General features: G+C 51.0%; 1 protein-coding gene across 1 annotated transcript in view; it reads right to left on the reverse strand.

Moving 5' to 3' along the window:
* The window catches only part of ZFAT (zinc finger and AT-hook domain containing), a 188,897-nt gene that overhangs the window by 41,997 nt on the left and 132,277 nt on the right, over positions 1-14,623 (reverse strand). Inside the window, exon 12 of the mRNA XM_059395207.1 lies at positions 1,642-1,780. Coding sequence (XP_059251190.1) covers positions 1,642-1,780 — 139 coding nt within the window. The remainder of the gene's footprint in view (positions 1-1,641; positions 1,781-14,623) is intronic.

Genomic DNA, 14,623 nt, shown 5'->3' on the forward strand with positions numbered 1-14,623 from the left:
CCCGACAGTGTGAAGGAAATGTTAGAAGGAATGTCTTAGCCTGCTTCTCCAGCAATCTACGGTGACTTGAAGGCAACTGGTTCTCTCCTCTGTGATTCCAGGATGGGGGTCATCAAAAATGATGCAATGGCTCTAGAAATCTTAGATGTTTTTAGGAGGGGTTAAAAAAAAAAGAGAGAAAGAGAATGAGAACACACTGAGTGCCACTCAGGTGTTCCCTCCTCTGACCCTGTCCACCGTCACACGAGGTGGCCCCATCAGCTCCATTGTCAGGTGAAGGCCCGGAGCTGGGGAGGCCAGGTAACTCGCCGGAATGCGCAGCTAAGGGAGGAGGGCAAAGAGAAGAGCCAGGGCCCCCCATGACGCCAGCATGGTCTCCAGCTCCAGGAAACAGTCACTTAAACACAAGGCACACACTCCCCATTAGCCCCGATGAGTGGCTCTAAAACTATCCCAATGCCGTTAATGTTTGATGCCGTTACCTATTTCCAAACATCAGCCCTGTCACCGGAAGGGCTGAAGGATTCAGTCAATTCAATTCATTTGTTTTATATGGAGATGCACTGCATGGCGAGCCCAGCGAGCGGAGCCTGCAGCAGCTGGAGGGTTAACCGCCCCACAGCCATGTTCACTGCGGGGCGGATTTCTAAAACGGTCCTTGGTTTCTAAGAGTCACGGGACTCAGGAAGTAGTAAAAACTGCTGTACTGTACGCGGCCATCATTTTCTTAGTTGAATTAGTGAAGCACAGATATAAATATGACGGCAGTTCCCTGTGTGGCAACAGCACATGAGCTAAACCTCCTCAAATGGGAATATGTGATCATTCCCTGAAAGAGGCAGAGAAAAAAAATCGCCCATACTTTTCAAAAATAGTAGCAGTTTTCATCCATTCTCTTTTCTGTTTCTCTATTTTCTTTTTTTTTTTTCTTGAGAGAGAGAGAGAAGGGGAGGAGGGAGACTTACGCAGGCTCCACCTTCGCTGTGGAGCCTGATGCGGGGCTCCGCCTCAGGACCCCAAGAGGATGACTTGAGTGAGAAGCAAGAGTCAGACCCCAACGAACAGAGCCACTCAGGCACCCCTCATCTGTTCTCTTCAGTTTAAATGTTCTAAATGGTTTATCCTTTTCAGGATGAGTAAGTAATCTGAGCACACAATAAATACTTCCGGATCATCGAAAGAACCTCACCTACAGATGTGTTTGTCATGGCTTTATTCATAACTGCAATAAAGGGAAAATCTGGAAACCCTCCAGTGTCCAACAGGAGCGCGGCCAAATAAATGGGGTCCTGCCACTGGATGCTGGATCCCAGAAAGCCTTTGGGAGTTATAATGAGTGAGACCACGTGTCAAAAGAAAACAAAATGTTCACTTTAGCCATGAACTTTCATCTCCAAAAAGGTCCACAGAGACAAACAACTGAAGGCAATACTGAACGCTGTGGGGTGGGTAGTAAAATCTGTGCGTAGTCATGACCTCTTTCATTTCAGATTTCCAGCAAGGCAAGAAGGAATGCTGATACACAGCAGAGGGGGTGCGGGATGGAGCACAGCCGTGACCACGGAGAATGAACCAAACACGCCCAGGCATCGGGACGGAGCTGTAAGATGCCGCAGCCCGGCCAGGGGGCACGCCGCCTACCTTGCTGGATGAGCGCGTCGGCCGCCAACTCCCCGGTGCCCACGTTGGCGTACTCCTCGTTGGGGTGCTTCCTGTTGTAGTGTCGCTTCAGAGAGCCGGATATGTTACAGGAGTAGTGGCAGTGGGCACAGCGGAAAGGCTGTAGGGACAAAGAGGACGGGTTAGGGAAGGGAAGCCCCAAGGAAGACGACGCGGGACTCATCCCGATGTCCTCCTCCGCTCCTCTCCCACCCCGTGTGTCTGACACCCCCAAAGCCTGTGATGCGCAGGCTGCCCCTGGGGACAGGCTCGGGGCACGGGGTCCAGGGATGATGCTCAGAATGCGGAGTTCTCCCTCCACGAGGACCACACAAGGCATCCCCAGAGCAGGAAGGGTCTCTGCTCAGTTTGGTTGCTTTCAGTTCTTGTCTTATTTTGACCTTTGTTCTTGATCAAGAAAAAAACAATGAAAGAAAGGAATACAGTAATTTATCATTTTACTTTTTTTGTTATTGTTGTTCAAGTGAATGTCTTTCAAAGTAGCTCCCCTCACAATTAATTCCCCGATATACCTGCTTCTTTAACTAAGTCATTTCCCCCACAGCATGCACCTGCAAGCGTGCGCATATACACACGCATCCACCCACAGCTGTCCGCCACTGGGGAAATCCACCTGGTCAGTTCACTTCCAACCCCCTGCACCCACGCAGGGCAAGCGCTTTCAAGGTAAGGATGCAATGCGCCATGCAGCCTTGCTGCCACCTTGCATTGCTTTGGTGGGGAGGAAAGGGGTGGCTGCTCAGGCCCCTTGGGGAACCCAGTGGGACCTGGCCATCAGATGAGTGATGGATGGACGTCCCACGCCCTGACTCCCAGTGAAGGGCATTATCAGTATCCCTCTGAGCCACATGCTCTCCGACCGTCCAGCAGACGGCTACATGAATCCAAGGTGTGCCTCTGGGGCCTATCTGGGAACACAAGCAGCTTGGCCGCCCGCAGGAGTAGGAGAGAAGGAGCAGTCCATGGCGGCCCCAGGTCTCAGTACAGGGGATGGGGGTGGGACGATGAGAAATGCTGGCTTTCTCCAAGGTTCTGTCCTTGGGTCTGTTTGTTCTCCTGCTGTGGTTCCAATGATCATTTCGCCAGCTTGATCTATATCCAGCGGTGATCTCTCCCAAACCACAAACAGGAATTCTCCACCACCTTCCAGGTATCTCTACAGGGAAGCTCTCCAGGCCTCTCCAAATAAACACACACAATTCCCAACTCGCTTTCTGCAAAATCAGCTCACCGCTCGGAGGCAGAAACCTGAACACCATCCTACACTTTTCCTTTTACTATTCAGCTAATTATACAGTCTTGTCCAGGCTTCCTCAGAAACCGCTCCAGAATTCACCCTGCTCCCCAGTCTGTCACAGCAGCACAGAAAAAAGCTCCATCCCAGCCTATGAAGGAAACGCGTTACTCCCCTGAGGGCCGTTCTCAGAGAGAAAGACGCCAGGAAGTCAACGCAGGGACAAAGCCTGAGATGCTCCCTGGGGACGCCACCATCTACAAGGCCACTCTCTGCTCACGGGACACTCTGCAGCACATTCCACGTGCTACACTGGGCCCCGTGGCTTAGCCCACAAGGACTGATTAAACAAAAGGACCTGGGACAAAGGCAAAAATTAACCAGGCTCTCTCATCTACCTACCGAGCAGAGAACAAGATGTCTAAAACCCCAGGATGTGATTATTTGCCAAGTTAAAATAGAAGCTAGAACACTTCGAAGTGCCTTCATCTCCTAAATAGGCAAATATTATAACATTATTTTTGGAACACTGGCATTTACACACAATCAGAAAGAACAAAGAAAATGCTCTAATGCCAGTGCTGAGTGGCCAGCCAGCCTAAGAGGCAGGAAGGGGCAGCCACAGTGATTCTTGGTCCTACAGACTTAACTCCAGGATCCAGGGACAACTTCACCCTTCCCGGGGCCACGCAGATCAGCTGCCTTGTGAAAGTCACTGGATTTTGGGTCCCAGGCCCAGCCTGTGACCCTCCCCCAAGGAACCTGGACACAGAGGGATGCATCCAGCCGGTCTGAGGCTGGAGGCTGCCCCACCCCCCACAGCGTCTTGTAAATGTTGACTATTATCATCCTGTGGTCATTTTCAGAGTCAAAGATTATAGCCTAAAATGATAGGGAAAAAATCAGAGAAGTAACCGTGAAAAGCAAACACTCCAGGATTTACATCTCCCCAAAATTTACAAAGAATAATAAAGTGCAGACGGTAAGGTTTTTGCCTGCTAAGGCCAGGGTGCCCGGGGTGAGGACGCTGAAATCCCACAGCTTCCCTCCTGGGGACAGCACGACCAGGGATGCCAGGCCAAGAACAGGCCAAAGGGGAACTCCCGGGAAGTAGGAAACGGGCCATCAAACACAGCAGGGGCCAAACCACAGAGGGAGCAAGATGCAGTTTCAGAAAACATTCTGAGCATAAGGACGGTCAGGGGGTAGCAGGGGCTCCTGACACGGGCCCTCTCCAAGAGCTAAAACCACCACAGTCCCCAAACACCGACCAAGGCTGAGCGAGGACCAATCCCAAACCAAAGCTGCTGCTGGGACAGCTGGGTCCACCTCCTCCAGCACAACTGGCCACCATCCACTATCCCTGAAGCCTTGGGCACACACCGGAACTTCTGGCTTCTGGGTTTCCTCCTCGGAGATCGAGGCAGGGAAAATACTGATGGCACACGACTACTGGGGGGCCCACAGAGGTTACACGGATGGTGAGCAAGTGTTCAGAAAGTCCGCTCTGTCATCACCACCACCGGCACGCGGTGACATCAAGCTCACCGCTCTGTGGGCTTTTCCCACCCAGTAACCTCCCAGGAAAGAGCCCCAGAAAACCAGACTCACCGGCTTACATCCCCAGCTCTGCTGGGCGCATGCTACCTTGACATTGTAGGCAACATGGAGTCCAAGGTCACGGTCTGAAGTCACTGTTCCTGTGAGGTCCCCTCTCTCCCTGCCCGGGCACCCCTTACAATTTTTGACTGCTTTGCTTCTTACGGCATTTATTACCTTCTAATATAACATGCAATTTACTTGTGCTTATGGTCTACTCCCTCCATGAGAATACAAACACCAGGAGGGCACAATTTCTTTTGATCACTGTTACTCCAGCACCTGGACCAGCATGCAGGGACCAAGCTCAGGACTACTTAAAATGAGCTGCCCCGAGAACACTCCCTCGGGACCAGCACTTTACGGCAGAGGCCGCCAGCTCCCGGATCCCCGCAGGCCTGAGAGAACTTGGAAGGAAAGATCAAAGAGTGAGCAGAGGGCATGACTAGGGTTACATATACGTCGTTCACTTGTCTTCATGTTTCCGTTTTTCAGGATTTCTAGAACAGAATGTATGTTTTAAGTAATCAGAAACATGCAAAGGTTAAGATAAAAACAAAACAAAACCAAACAAAACTGACCCCAGGCCCTGAGCTTGACTTCTGCCCAAGAGCATCTCATGAGGAAGGAGAGCGCCTGCACAGGGGCTCAGTGTCCTCGGCTCAAGGCCTGAGTCTGCAGACTTTGCCTCCTGCCAAGTCCCACAGCCACTGGGATGGCCAGACGGCCCGCACTGGTCTCCCGAGCCTCCTTGCCGACCTGTCTGCATTTCCTTCCGGAGAAAGATGATTTAAAGTTGTACACCAGACGGACCTTGTCATGTCGCTGCTCAAACTGCCCTAAACTTCAAAGAGCCCATGCCACCCCCCTGCTGGGGCCTGCGTCTCCTCTGACCACAACCCTGTCCTTGCTCGGCCCGCATCACTAGGCCCCAACAGCACGGGCTCCTTTCTCAGTCTGCCGTCTGGACAGAAAAGCCCACCAGCAGACCGTCCCAGGGCAGCACAGCCATGGACCAAACTCAAGTCCCTGAGGGGTCTATTACTGGAACAAGTGTCTGCATCAACGGCCCCAGGGCCCTGCGGGTCTCCTGAGAGTGCGCAGAGCCGCCGAGGACCTCACCTGCCACCTCGCTTCAACCGAGCCAGCTGCCCCAACCTTTCCATTCCTCTGGCTTCCTCTCATGCTGTCAGGATCCTCCTTCTTCCTTAACAACGCTCCCACCCTGCCTTCCTCTACTGGGGCAACCGCCAGGACAACTTCTGGGACTGAGGTGGGTCCCCCTCCAGGTGTTTTAGGAGGCGTCCATTTCTGCTCTCTTCCCCAGTGCTCCTTCTACCCAAGTGTCTTGGGACAGACTCTGGCCCCTCTCAACTACCTTGGAAAGAAGCGACCGATCCTAACACTGCAAGAACCAGAACAAGAGGAGATGTGACTGTCTTCGTGTGGCAGGTCCTACATCGTGTGTGCGAACCAGGCTGTCCTGACTGAGCAGACCAATCCACTTGTATTTGCTGCTGATCCACTCATTTTTTTTTTTTTTTTTTTAGGATTTTATTTACTTATTTGTCAGAGAGAGAAAATGAGAGAAAAGACAAGCAGGGGGAGCTGCTGACAGAGGGAGAAGCAGGCTCCCTGTGGGGCTTGATCCCAGGACCCTGGGGTCATGATGTGAGCCAAAGGCAGACACTTAACCGACTGAGCCCCCCAGGTGCCCCAATCCTCTCATTCTGAGCACATTCTGAGCACAGCCTCAAATCCTAGATCCCCAAAGCGTGAGCCACGGGATGATACAAAGGAATATACACCCCCTCCCCAGCGTCCCCTTTGCTCTGAGAGAAGACAATCGTGCTAGGCTTCACAGATTTCAGCCAAATTTGATGAGTTCAACATTTCCTTTATTCCCAAGTGAGCAAAGATGCCCATGCATTGTCCTGTAGGTCATAAAAAGGGAAATGTTCACCAGAGAAGCTCCTATTTCTTCTTCAGAAGGGTTAGCTCACAGGCTACTCCCAGCCCCCACCCCGTTTACCTCTGAAACGTTCTCCAGGTCCCAGGAAGATGGGCATCTCCTTCTCCTCCACCGTCCACCCCCACCACCCCAGCACCCCAGCAAGATCACCCAGGGCTCTGATCTTGCTCCTGCATGACTGTTACCAGCACGGCCACATCCCCACAAGCTGTGGCCCTTTGAGAACAGAATCTGTACTGGACATGCTTGTCAGTGCGTCCCTGGAGCCAGCGCAGGGCCCAGCATGGTGGGCCCTGACTACACTCGCGCAGCTAAATGAGAAAGAAAAATCCCCTTTCTCTTTGTTAGTGACTCATGTAAGGTCAGTCCAGCAAACCATCCCAACAACAACAGAAACTAAAAATCTGGGTAAGACTTTTTTCAAATGATGTTAAATTTAAGAACGTGGTTTAAAAAGATTTGAGAGAGAGGGCACTTGTGGGGAGAAGGGGCAGAGAGAGAGAGAATCTCAAGCAGAATCTGCGCCGAGAGCAGAGCTCGACATGGGGCTCTATCTCAGGACCCTGGGATCATGACCATGGGATGACGCCTGGAGCAAAACCAGGAGTTAGATGCTTAGCCATCTAGGCGGCCCTTGAACTCGAGAACATTAATAGGCACTGTAAGGGTGGGGCAGGGCTGGCTCAGCTGGAGAAGCATGAAGCACGCAACTCTTGTTCCCGGGGTTACTGAGTTACAGCCCCATGCTGGGTGTAGAGATTACTTAAATAAATCAAAACCTTTAAAAAATAAATAATAATAAATACATTAATTAATTAATTAAAAACGTTATAAAGAGTGGGGAAAGCCACAGAATAAGTCATTGCATTCACAACATGTAACCCCCAAAATACAGGCAACCGACCCCTTAACAATGGGGGACCGAAGTGCCAACCCCACACAGCCGGAAGTCCACCCACAACTTCTGACTCCCTGAAAGCTTAACTAGGAGCAGGCTCTGCTGACTGGAAGGCTTACTGGTTCCACAGAGTTGAGTAGCACATGCTGTGTCTAAGTACACTATCCTGCATTCTTAGAGTAAAGCAAGCTTGAGAAAAGAAAATGTTACTTAAAATCATAAGGAAAACACATTCACAGTACTGTATTTATTGAAAAGACTCTGCATGTAAGTGGACTGTGCAGTTCAAATTCATGTTGTTCAAGAGTCAACTCTATGTCGGAGGTGCCTGGGTGGTTCAGTGGGTTACACATCTGCCTTCGGCTCAGGTCATGATCTCAGGGTCCTGGGATCGAGTCCCACGTCCGGGTCCCTGTACAGCGGGGAGTCTGCTTGTCCCTCTGCTTCTACCCCTCCCCCATTCATGCTCTTTCTCTCTCTCACTCACTCTCTCTCAAATAAATAAAATATTTTTTTTTAAAAAAAGTCAACTGTATATAAAGGATTCCTGAAAACAAATTAGAACACCACCACTCAATAGAAAAATGGAAAAGTATTTGAATGGTCTACCAAAAAAAAAAAAAAAAAGAGAGAGAGAGAGAGAAAGAAAAAGAAAGAGAAAGAAATCCAAAGGACCAAAAAATAGATGAAAAGGGCCTCCACCTCATTAATGATCATGAAAACGAAACAAAACCATGTAGGAAGGCAACGCATGCGCAAAGGGCCACAAGGCAGGGGACCGTTCGCACAGTAGAGTGTGATGCCACAGAAAAGCGAGGGAGAGCTACAGGCAAGAATTCCGAGCAGTCTTGCCAACGTAATGTTCAGCAAAGAAGCCAAGTTCCAAACAAACAAACATGCAAAACAACATACATCCCACACACAGATCCACGGACAGCTGTAACATCAAGTTCAAGGGCGTGCCATGCTACGTTACTTGTATAGGGACACACGCACGGGTGGTAAAAGCACAGAGAAAGCAGAGTCACTGTCAGAGAAGGCAGGCTAGTGGTCGCCTCTGGGAGACAGGTGGGGTGCACTCAGGAAGGCCCCGTGGAGGGAGGGACCGGACTACAGGCAACGGTCCCTTCTGAGCAGCGGCTCGCGTGTGTTCACGTCACTGTTCACGTCACTCTCACCCGTCACACCACACATTCACGTGTGTGCAATATTCTGGACATACATTCCATCTCAGGATAGTAAAAGTAAACATAACAGATGATTAAATGGGTAAATATGTGACATAAAAACCCCTCTTCACAAGCTTTTTGATGGTTATCGAAACCGGCAGGCGCCGAGAAGGACACACAGCATCCAACAAGTGGGAGCCATACGTCATACGAACGACAGTAAGGACGACATCCACCCCCTGCCACGGAAGGCGGGATTTTCAGGTTTACAGTGTCTCGTCTGTGTGAGTATAGTGACACCACAACTGGGCCAGTGTTCGGACACTCTGACTGTGACCGAAAATGTCCAACAAGAAGCCTGCTGTGGAGCCTGAGTGTCTCACCGGAGACCTGATGACAGGCCGGAGGAAATACTAAGTATAACTCCAGCACTGCCGGCCTTAAATCAAGTGACGCGGGGGAGAGACAGGATTGCACACGAGCCTCCCTGGGGCTTCGGCGCCGGGACACCTAGGAGATTTACGGCAGCCCTTGTGCCACGGAGAAAACCCGACAGGAAGATGGAGTCACTTTCATTAATGACCAAGGTGGCCACTGACTCCCCAGAATGCAAGCCAGCACCTGGCCACCCCGAGCAGTAAGCATTCGGGGCTCCGGGATCCCTGCTCCACCTGGGACATAAGGAGACTTCCACCCAATCAGAGCCTCGACGGCGTCTGCCAACGGAGGTCTCCCAAGCCACATGGGAGGACACAGCACTCATCTTCCAGATGGGGACGCAGAAGCCCCGGGAGGCTACGTGGCTTGCAGAAGTACACAGACCCAGTCACCAGTCAAGCCCAGGGTGTTGAGCAAAGGTCCATCTGAGCCCGAAGCGCACACGCCAGCTGATCTCCTGGGCAGCAGGCGCACTGCCCGCAGGCCCGTGGCAGACAGGCACCCCTTCTGGGTCATCCGTCTCCCTGTAGATGAACTGGACAAACCGTTTCTGCAACTTTTCCTTGTACATTTTCAGTTTTGCAAATGGCTTTGTTGCCAATAACAGGATCAACAAGAAGGCACTGCTGTCAAGGTCGTATTTCCAGCACAGACAAGCTCTGGTAGCCCAAACCACTCCCCTTGTCGTCCCCTGGCTTCCCCAAAATTCCTGCCTCAGGGACCCGGCCCTACACAGCCCCTGTGTGGACGGCCCTTGGCAGAGCCTGCTACCTGCTGCTCCCCGCAAGAACTCTGCATTAGGCCCAGTCAACAACACGCCTACCGAAGAACCCTTGTGCCTGCATTTCTACAGATTTCCAGAGAACACACTGGAGAAAGGTCACCCGCACTCCCTCCGACAGGAACCTCCACGGAGACAGCTCTTGAACACAGCACAACGACGAAGCAAGGTTGTCGGCATCGACTTTCAGAAACAATATGCTCACAGCTACTGCACCTGCTCTTCGCAGAGACGACTCCCGATGGGCTGATGGAGGCTGCACATCACCCAGGGCCCACCTCCCAGCAGGGGGTCTATAGCATCCTCTGCCCTGGGAACCCCACTTGGTTGCCCCAGGACCGAGCGTCTCCCCTCTAGAAGCAATGACACGTGTTTGGGCTCTCTCTAACCTCACTGCCCAGCGCTGCTCCGGGACAAAGAAAGCCCTGCGGGCTCAAGGCCACCCAGCGAACCGAGGACAGAGCGGAGACCCCAGCTGGGCCGCCCCGTGATGGAAGAGCTGTTGAACACGTGTCCTTGGGGCCACAAGCCTCACGGGAGCTCGGAGCCCCAGCTCTACCTAGCTGTCTTCCGTGACGCATCTGTCCCACTGACATTCTGCAGCATTTACTCATTTACTCATCGGGTCACTCCACAAATATTTATTACGTGCCGCCTCCGTGCTGGGAAGAGAACACAAACTAAACCCAGTGCGTCACGGAGCTCGCATTCTCGCTCACAGACGGGTCACACATAACCCGCCAGCTCCAGCGTCGGGGAGAAAAGCAAAGCCTGTGAACCGAGCCAGGCGGAGGTAAGAGAACTGCCCAGCCCCTGAGAGAGGAGCGGCGGGGGGAGCAGGAGCAGGTGTGAAGCCGGGGTGGTGTGCAGAGCCCTGCGTGTGGCGGGGAGTGTGCAGAGGACAGGGGCACAGCACAGGAAGCCTCGTGCCCAGCGGGGCAGCCACACGGAGGCAGGCGAGAGGTCTGAGCGGTCACTCTGAGGCCGCTCAGGAGCCCTGGGAGGGACAGCTGTTCGCAGGGTTCATAAACCATTTTTTTCTACTTTTGGATTCTCTGATAACCAGTATTTACCAAGTTGTTTCACAAAACCTAAGTGCTGTGAGACCCACTGGGGAAAGGAGAGGAGGGGCTCCTGGGGCCTAACACGTCTGCGGATCCCTGCCTGCCGTATCCCCTCCGCACGACGCCTACAGCATCCAAGGAACTCGTGTTCCCAGGAGCACACGCCGGAGAACAGAGCTTCCGCCCTCCACCCCCAGGGGCGTCGGTGTCACCTCCCAGGCCGACCACAAGCTCCCCGAGTTCAGGCGCCACGGCTTACACCCCACTGCAACCCACAGCAGTACTGGGCACGACAGACTCACAAACTAGAACATGCGAAAACAAAACCTCCAGCACGCTGGCTGCCGCCTTCGACTCCCTGCTCGGTGGTGAACGTGCCCACGAGAAACTTCCACTCAGAGACATTTCATCACATGGAATCTCTCAACTGCCAAGTCCCATTACCCACACAGGGTCATCCAGCAAAGCCAGCAGCCCTTCCGGAACGTTCTGGATGAGGACATGAGCTGGGAGACTCAAGTGTTCCCCCCAGCCTGCTCTCTGAGAATCATTTTCAGCAGGGCCCCGAGCAGACCCTCCCCCGGCAGCACGAGAAATACAGCGTGGGTCCAGCGCCAAAGGCTGCACCTGCACGCCGAGACCGGGACATGAGCCACTCAGAAGGAAAAAGATGCGTATGCGTGCTCTTAAGGGACCAGGCCTGTAAAGACTGCAAGACATATGGCGAGGCTCATAAGGGAAATTCTCAAAGACCATCTGCATCTGGAACACTCACTCCCTCATGTCCTTCTCCAGCCAAGCTCAGCAGTAAGCACAAACCACGGGTGCAGACTGGGAAACTGCCCCGAAGTGACGGCCACACAAAAGCGTAATGGTGCATAGCCACAGGGGACAGACAAGAGGGATAAGAGGCAGAGAGACATGTACCAGAAAGGAAAGGCACGCACCCCAAGGAGCAGCGGGGCCAAGCATGTTCCCAACAGTCAGCCTTCAGAGAGGTCTGTGGCTGGGATTTCAAAGCGATGTTATCGGTGTGAGTGAGAGTATCAGTACCCCGCCCCCATCCCACCAGCGACGCACCATCCAGGCCAGTCGGGTGCCCCACACTGTGGTCTGCATGTGAACCGCCAGGCAAGGCCACCCTCCACCACCTGTGCAGGGGCGGGGGGGAGGAGGTTCCCGTGATTTGTTTCTGGCCGCATCTCTCCAGGATTTATGAGCCTGGGCGCACAAGGTTGGGACTTCATTCTGGGCTCAGCCACAGCAGGGACAAAACCCAGCCTGGGGTTAGGGAGCTAAAGAGGAAAGCCAGGTCTTCACATGAGTTAAGCGCAAAGCCATCTCTGTTCTACAATAAGGCCAGAGATAAATTAAACAATTTAAAAGAATAAATGTTTTTAAACCGTGGGGTACCACAAGTTCAAGAACAGCGCGAGCGGAGGCAATTACCTCATCACAATAAATAACAGTAAATCAATCCACACTAATTGCTTTTCCTGCCAGAGCTTGGAAGACTCTTCAGTGTTCACCGATTATTGATTTGTTTGTAATCACTTGTGCTGTCAAAAATGCAATATTTCCAAAGAATATACCGCTCACTATTAGACGGGATTTTAATTTAACGTCGGATAATCCAATTTCCATTTTTTTCTCCTGGAAGTACTTTAAAAAATCTAAAATACAAGGAAGCTGAAGATGAAATCACAGGTTTTTAGCAGACATGTTAGCTCCAACAATTTAATGAATGGCTGACCACCTCCCACCCCACGGTGACGGTGACGCTTCTTCCTACACACACACACACACACACACACACGCTTCTTCCTACACACACACGCGCGCGCGCGCGCGAAGGAAAACACAAAACCAAAAGAAAAAAAAAAAGCAGTATAATCTCAGATTCTTCTCTTTCATGCAAAATAAGAACAAAAAAGCAAAACAACCACCACCCACAGAAACCCTACACTTCACTCCTTTCCCTCTGTGCCCCATGGTTCAGTAATTTCCACTAAACTTGGGAAATGTTCCTCCTGCTTAGTTCATGCACGGACAGCTTAAGGATTTTCCTTGAGTTTTGGTAGCTACACACGTTAACTGCAGGCTTATATAATCAAAGCAGTGCAGGGAAGTGGGGGGAGGGCAAGGAGGCAAAAATGTGCCTCTTCTTGGGATAACAGCAAGGGTCAGAGTCCTGGACAGAGAGCAGCTTTGTCTACCAAGAGACAGAGATCAAAATCCCAGCTCCACCAAGGACTGACGGCATTATTCCTGAGTGTGTGACTTAGCTGGAGGCAGGCCTCAGTTTCCTCATCTGTGAAATGGGAATATTAATACCTACATTATAGAGGGCTGTGAGGGCCAAAAAAAAAAAAAAAAAAAAAAAAAAAAAAGAAGCATACCTCAAATACCGACTGTAATGCCCAACATATGATGATTACAAAAGGGACCAGTCCATCTGCCTTCTCTACTCTGGCACTAGATATTTAAACAATCAACCTCCTGCTGGAACTTCCTGATGGAAAGATGAAACCATCTCCCGGGTAACAGGAGAAGTGACAGTAGAAATAAAGCCACGATGCCTCCCGCCGCGCCAGATGACTCAGCTTTCTGAGGGACACTCAGAATTTCAGGCTGAGGATGGATCAGGACGGTTTGTAAATGTGTGGTTCTAAACATTCTGCCCGTTTGAGATCATTTCCCTGCTTGTTCTCTCCCGCTCGCGAAGTTTAGCCTGGAAACCAGGAGTAAATTACTTACACAGCCACATCCTGGCTGACCTCATCCAAACACCAGCTTTGGCCAAGTTAGCATCAAAGCCCCTTATGGGCTCTATGAGCTCAGCCACCTGATGTTTTCTGCACCTATTACTCGTTTCTGCTTCATATGGACACACGAGGAACATCTTTGGGCCCCACTGCACTATCAGGAATGTGACGAGAGAGGACATTAACTCCCTCTGGTTTATGGCTATCAGTCACCCAGAGAACTTTCTGGTGCTATAGGTTTTTCAAAGCTATTAGGTTTTACATGGTAGGATAATAGTCTATTAACCCAATTGAAACACAGCTTTTACAAAATGATGGAATAATTAGCTGTTCTTCTGGCTTCTCAGAGCATTTGGTACACAACCTTCCTGTAGTAGTTCATACACTTACTGCTACTTTTTATGCACATAGGTCTCTGCCCAGATTCCTGAGGCTGACAGACAAGATGCCTGGCCTCATCCTGACATCCCCTGACCCTGGCAGAGTGCTTGGCCCGCAGCGGGTACGCAGAAAAGGGGTGTTAAAGGAATAAGTAAACATTTCAGGTTTTGCATCAAAAATTCAAATGCAATTTAGTGCCTCTTATACCTACCCTGTCTCTTAAAATTCTGTATGTTAAATTGTGGTAAGATACACTCCAGATGAAATACCTAGGAAAAGCTCATCAATGATAATGAAATCAACTACCGAAATCTTCCTCGCCTCACAGTTTTGTGAAGATTTCTCCGTTATACAAAATTTAATTTGACAACAAACAAGATGTTCCTTAGGCTTTCTAATACAAATATTTTAGGATTCATTTTAGATACATATCAAATATAAATTAAATTTAATAGTGTCTTTTTAAGATTATGATCTGGCTGGTTCCTTTTTAAAAAATATCCTTCTAGAAGAACAGCAATTCTGGAAACAGAAAAACAACCACTTTCTGAAAGGTAGGACCGGCGGAGAAGTGAATCCAAAGCGACGGGAAGATAGACCCCGGGGGGAGGGGCCGGCTCCCGGCAAGCGGCGGAGCAACCG

Source organism: Mustela nigripes, chromosome 3 (assembly GCF_022355385.1).
Source record: "Mustela nigripes isolate SB6536 chromosome 3, MUSNIG.SB6536, whole genome shotgun sequence".
Classification (NCBI taxonomy): Eukaryota; Metazoa; Chordata; class Mammalia; order Carnivora; family Mustelidae; genus Mustela; species Mustela nigripes.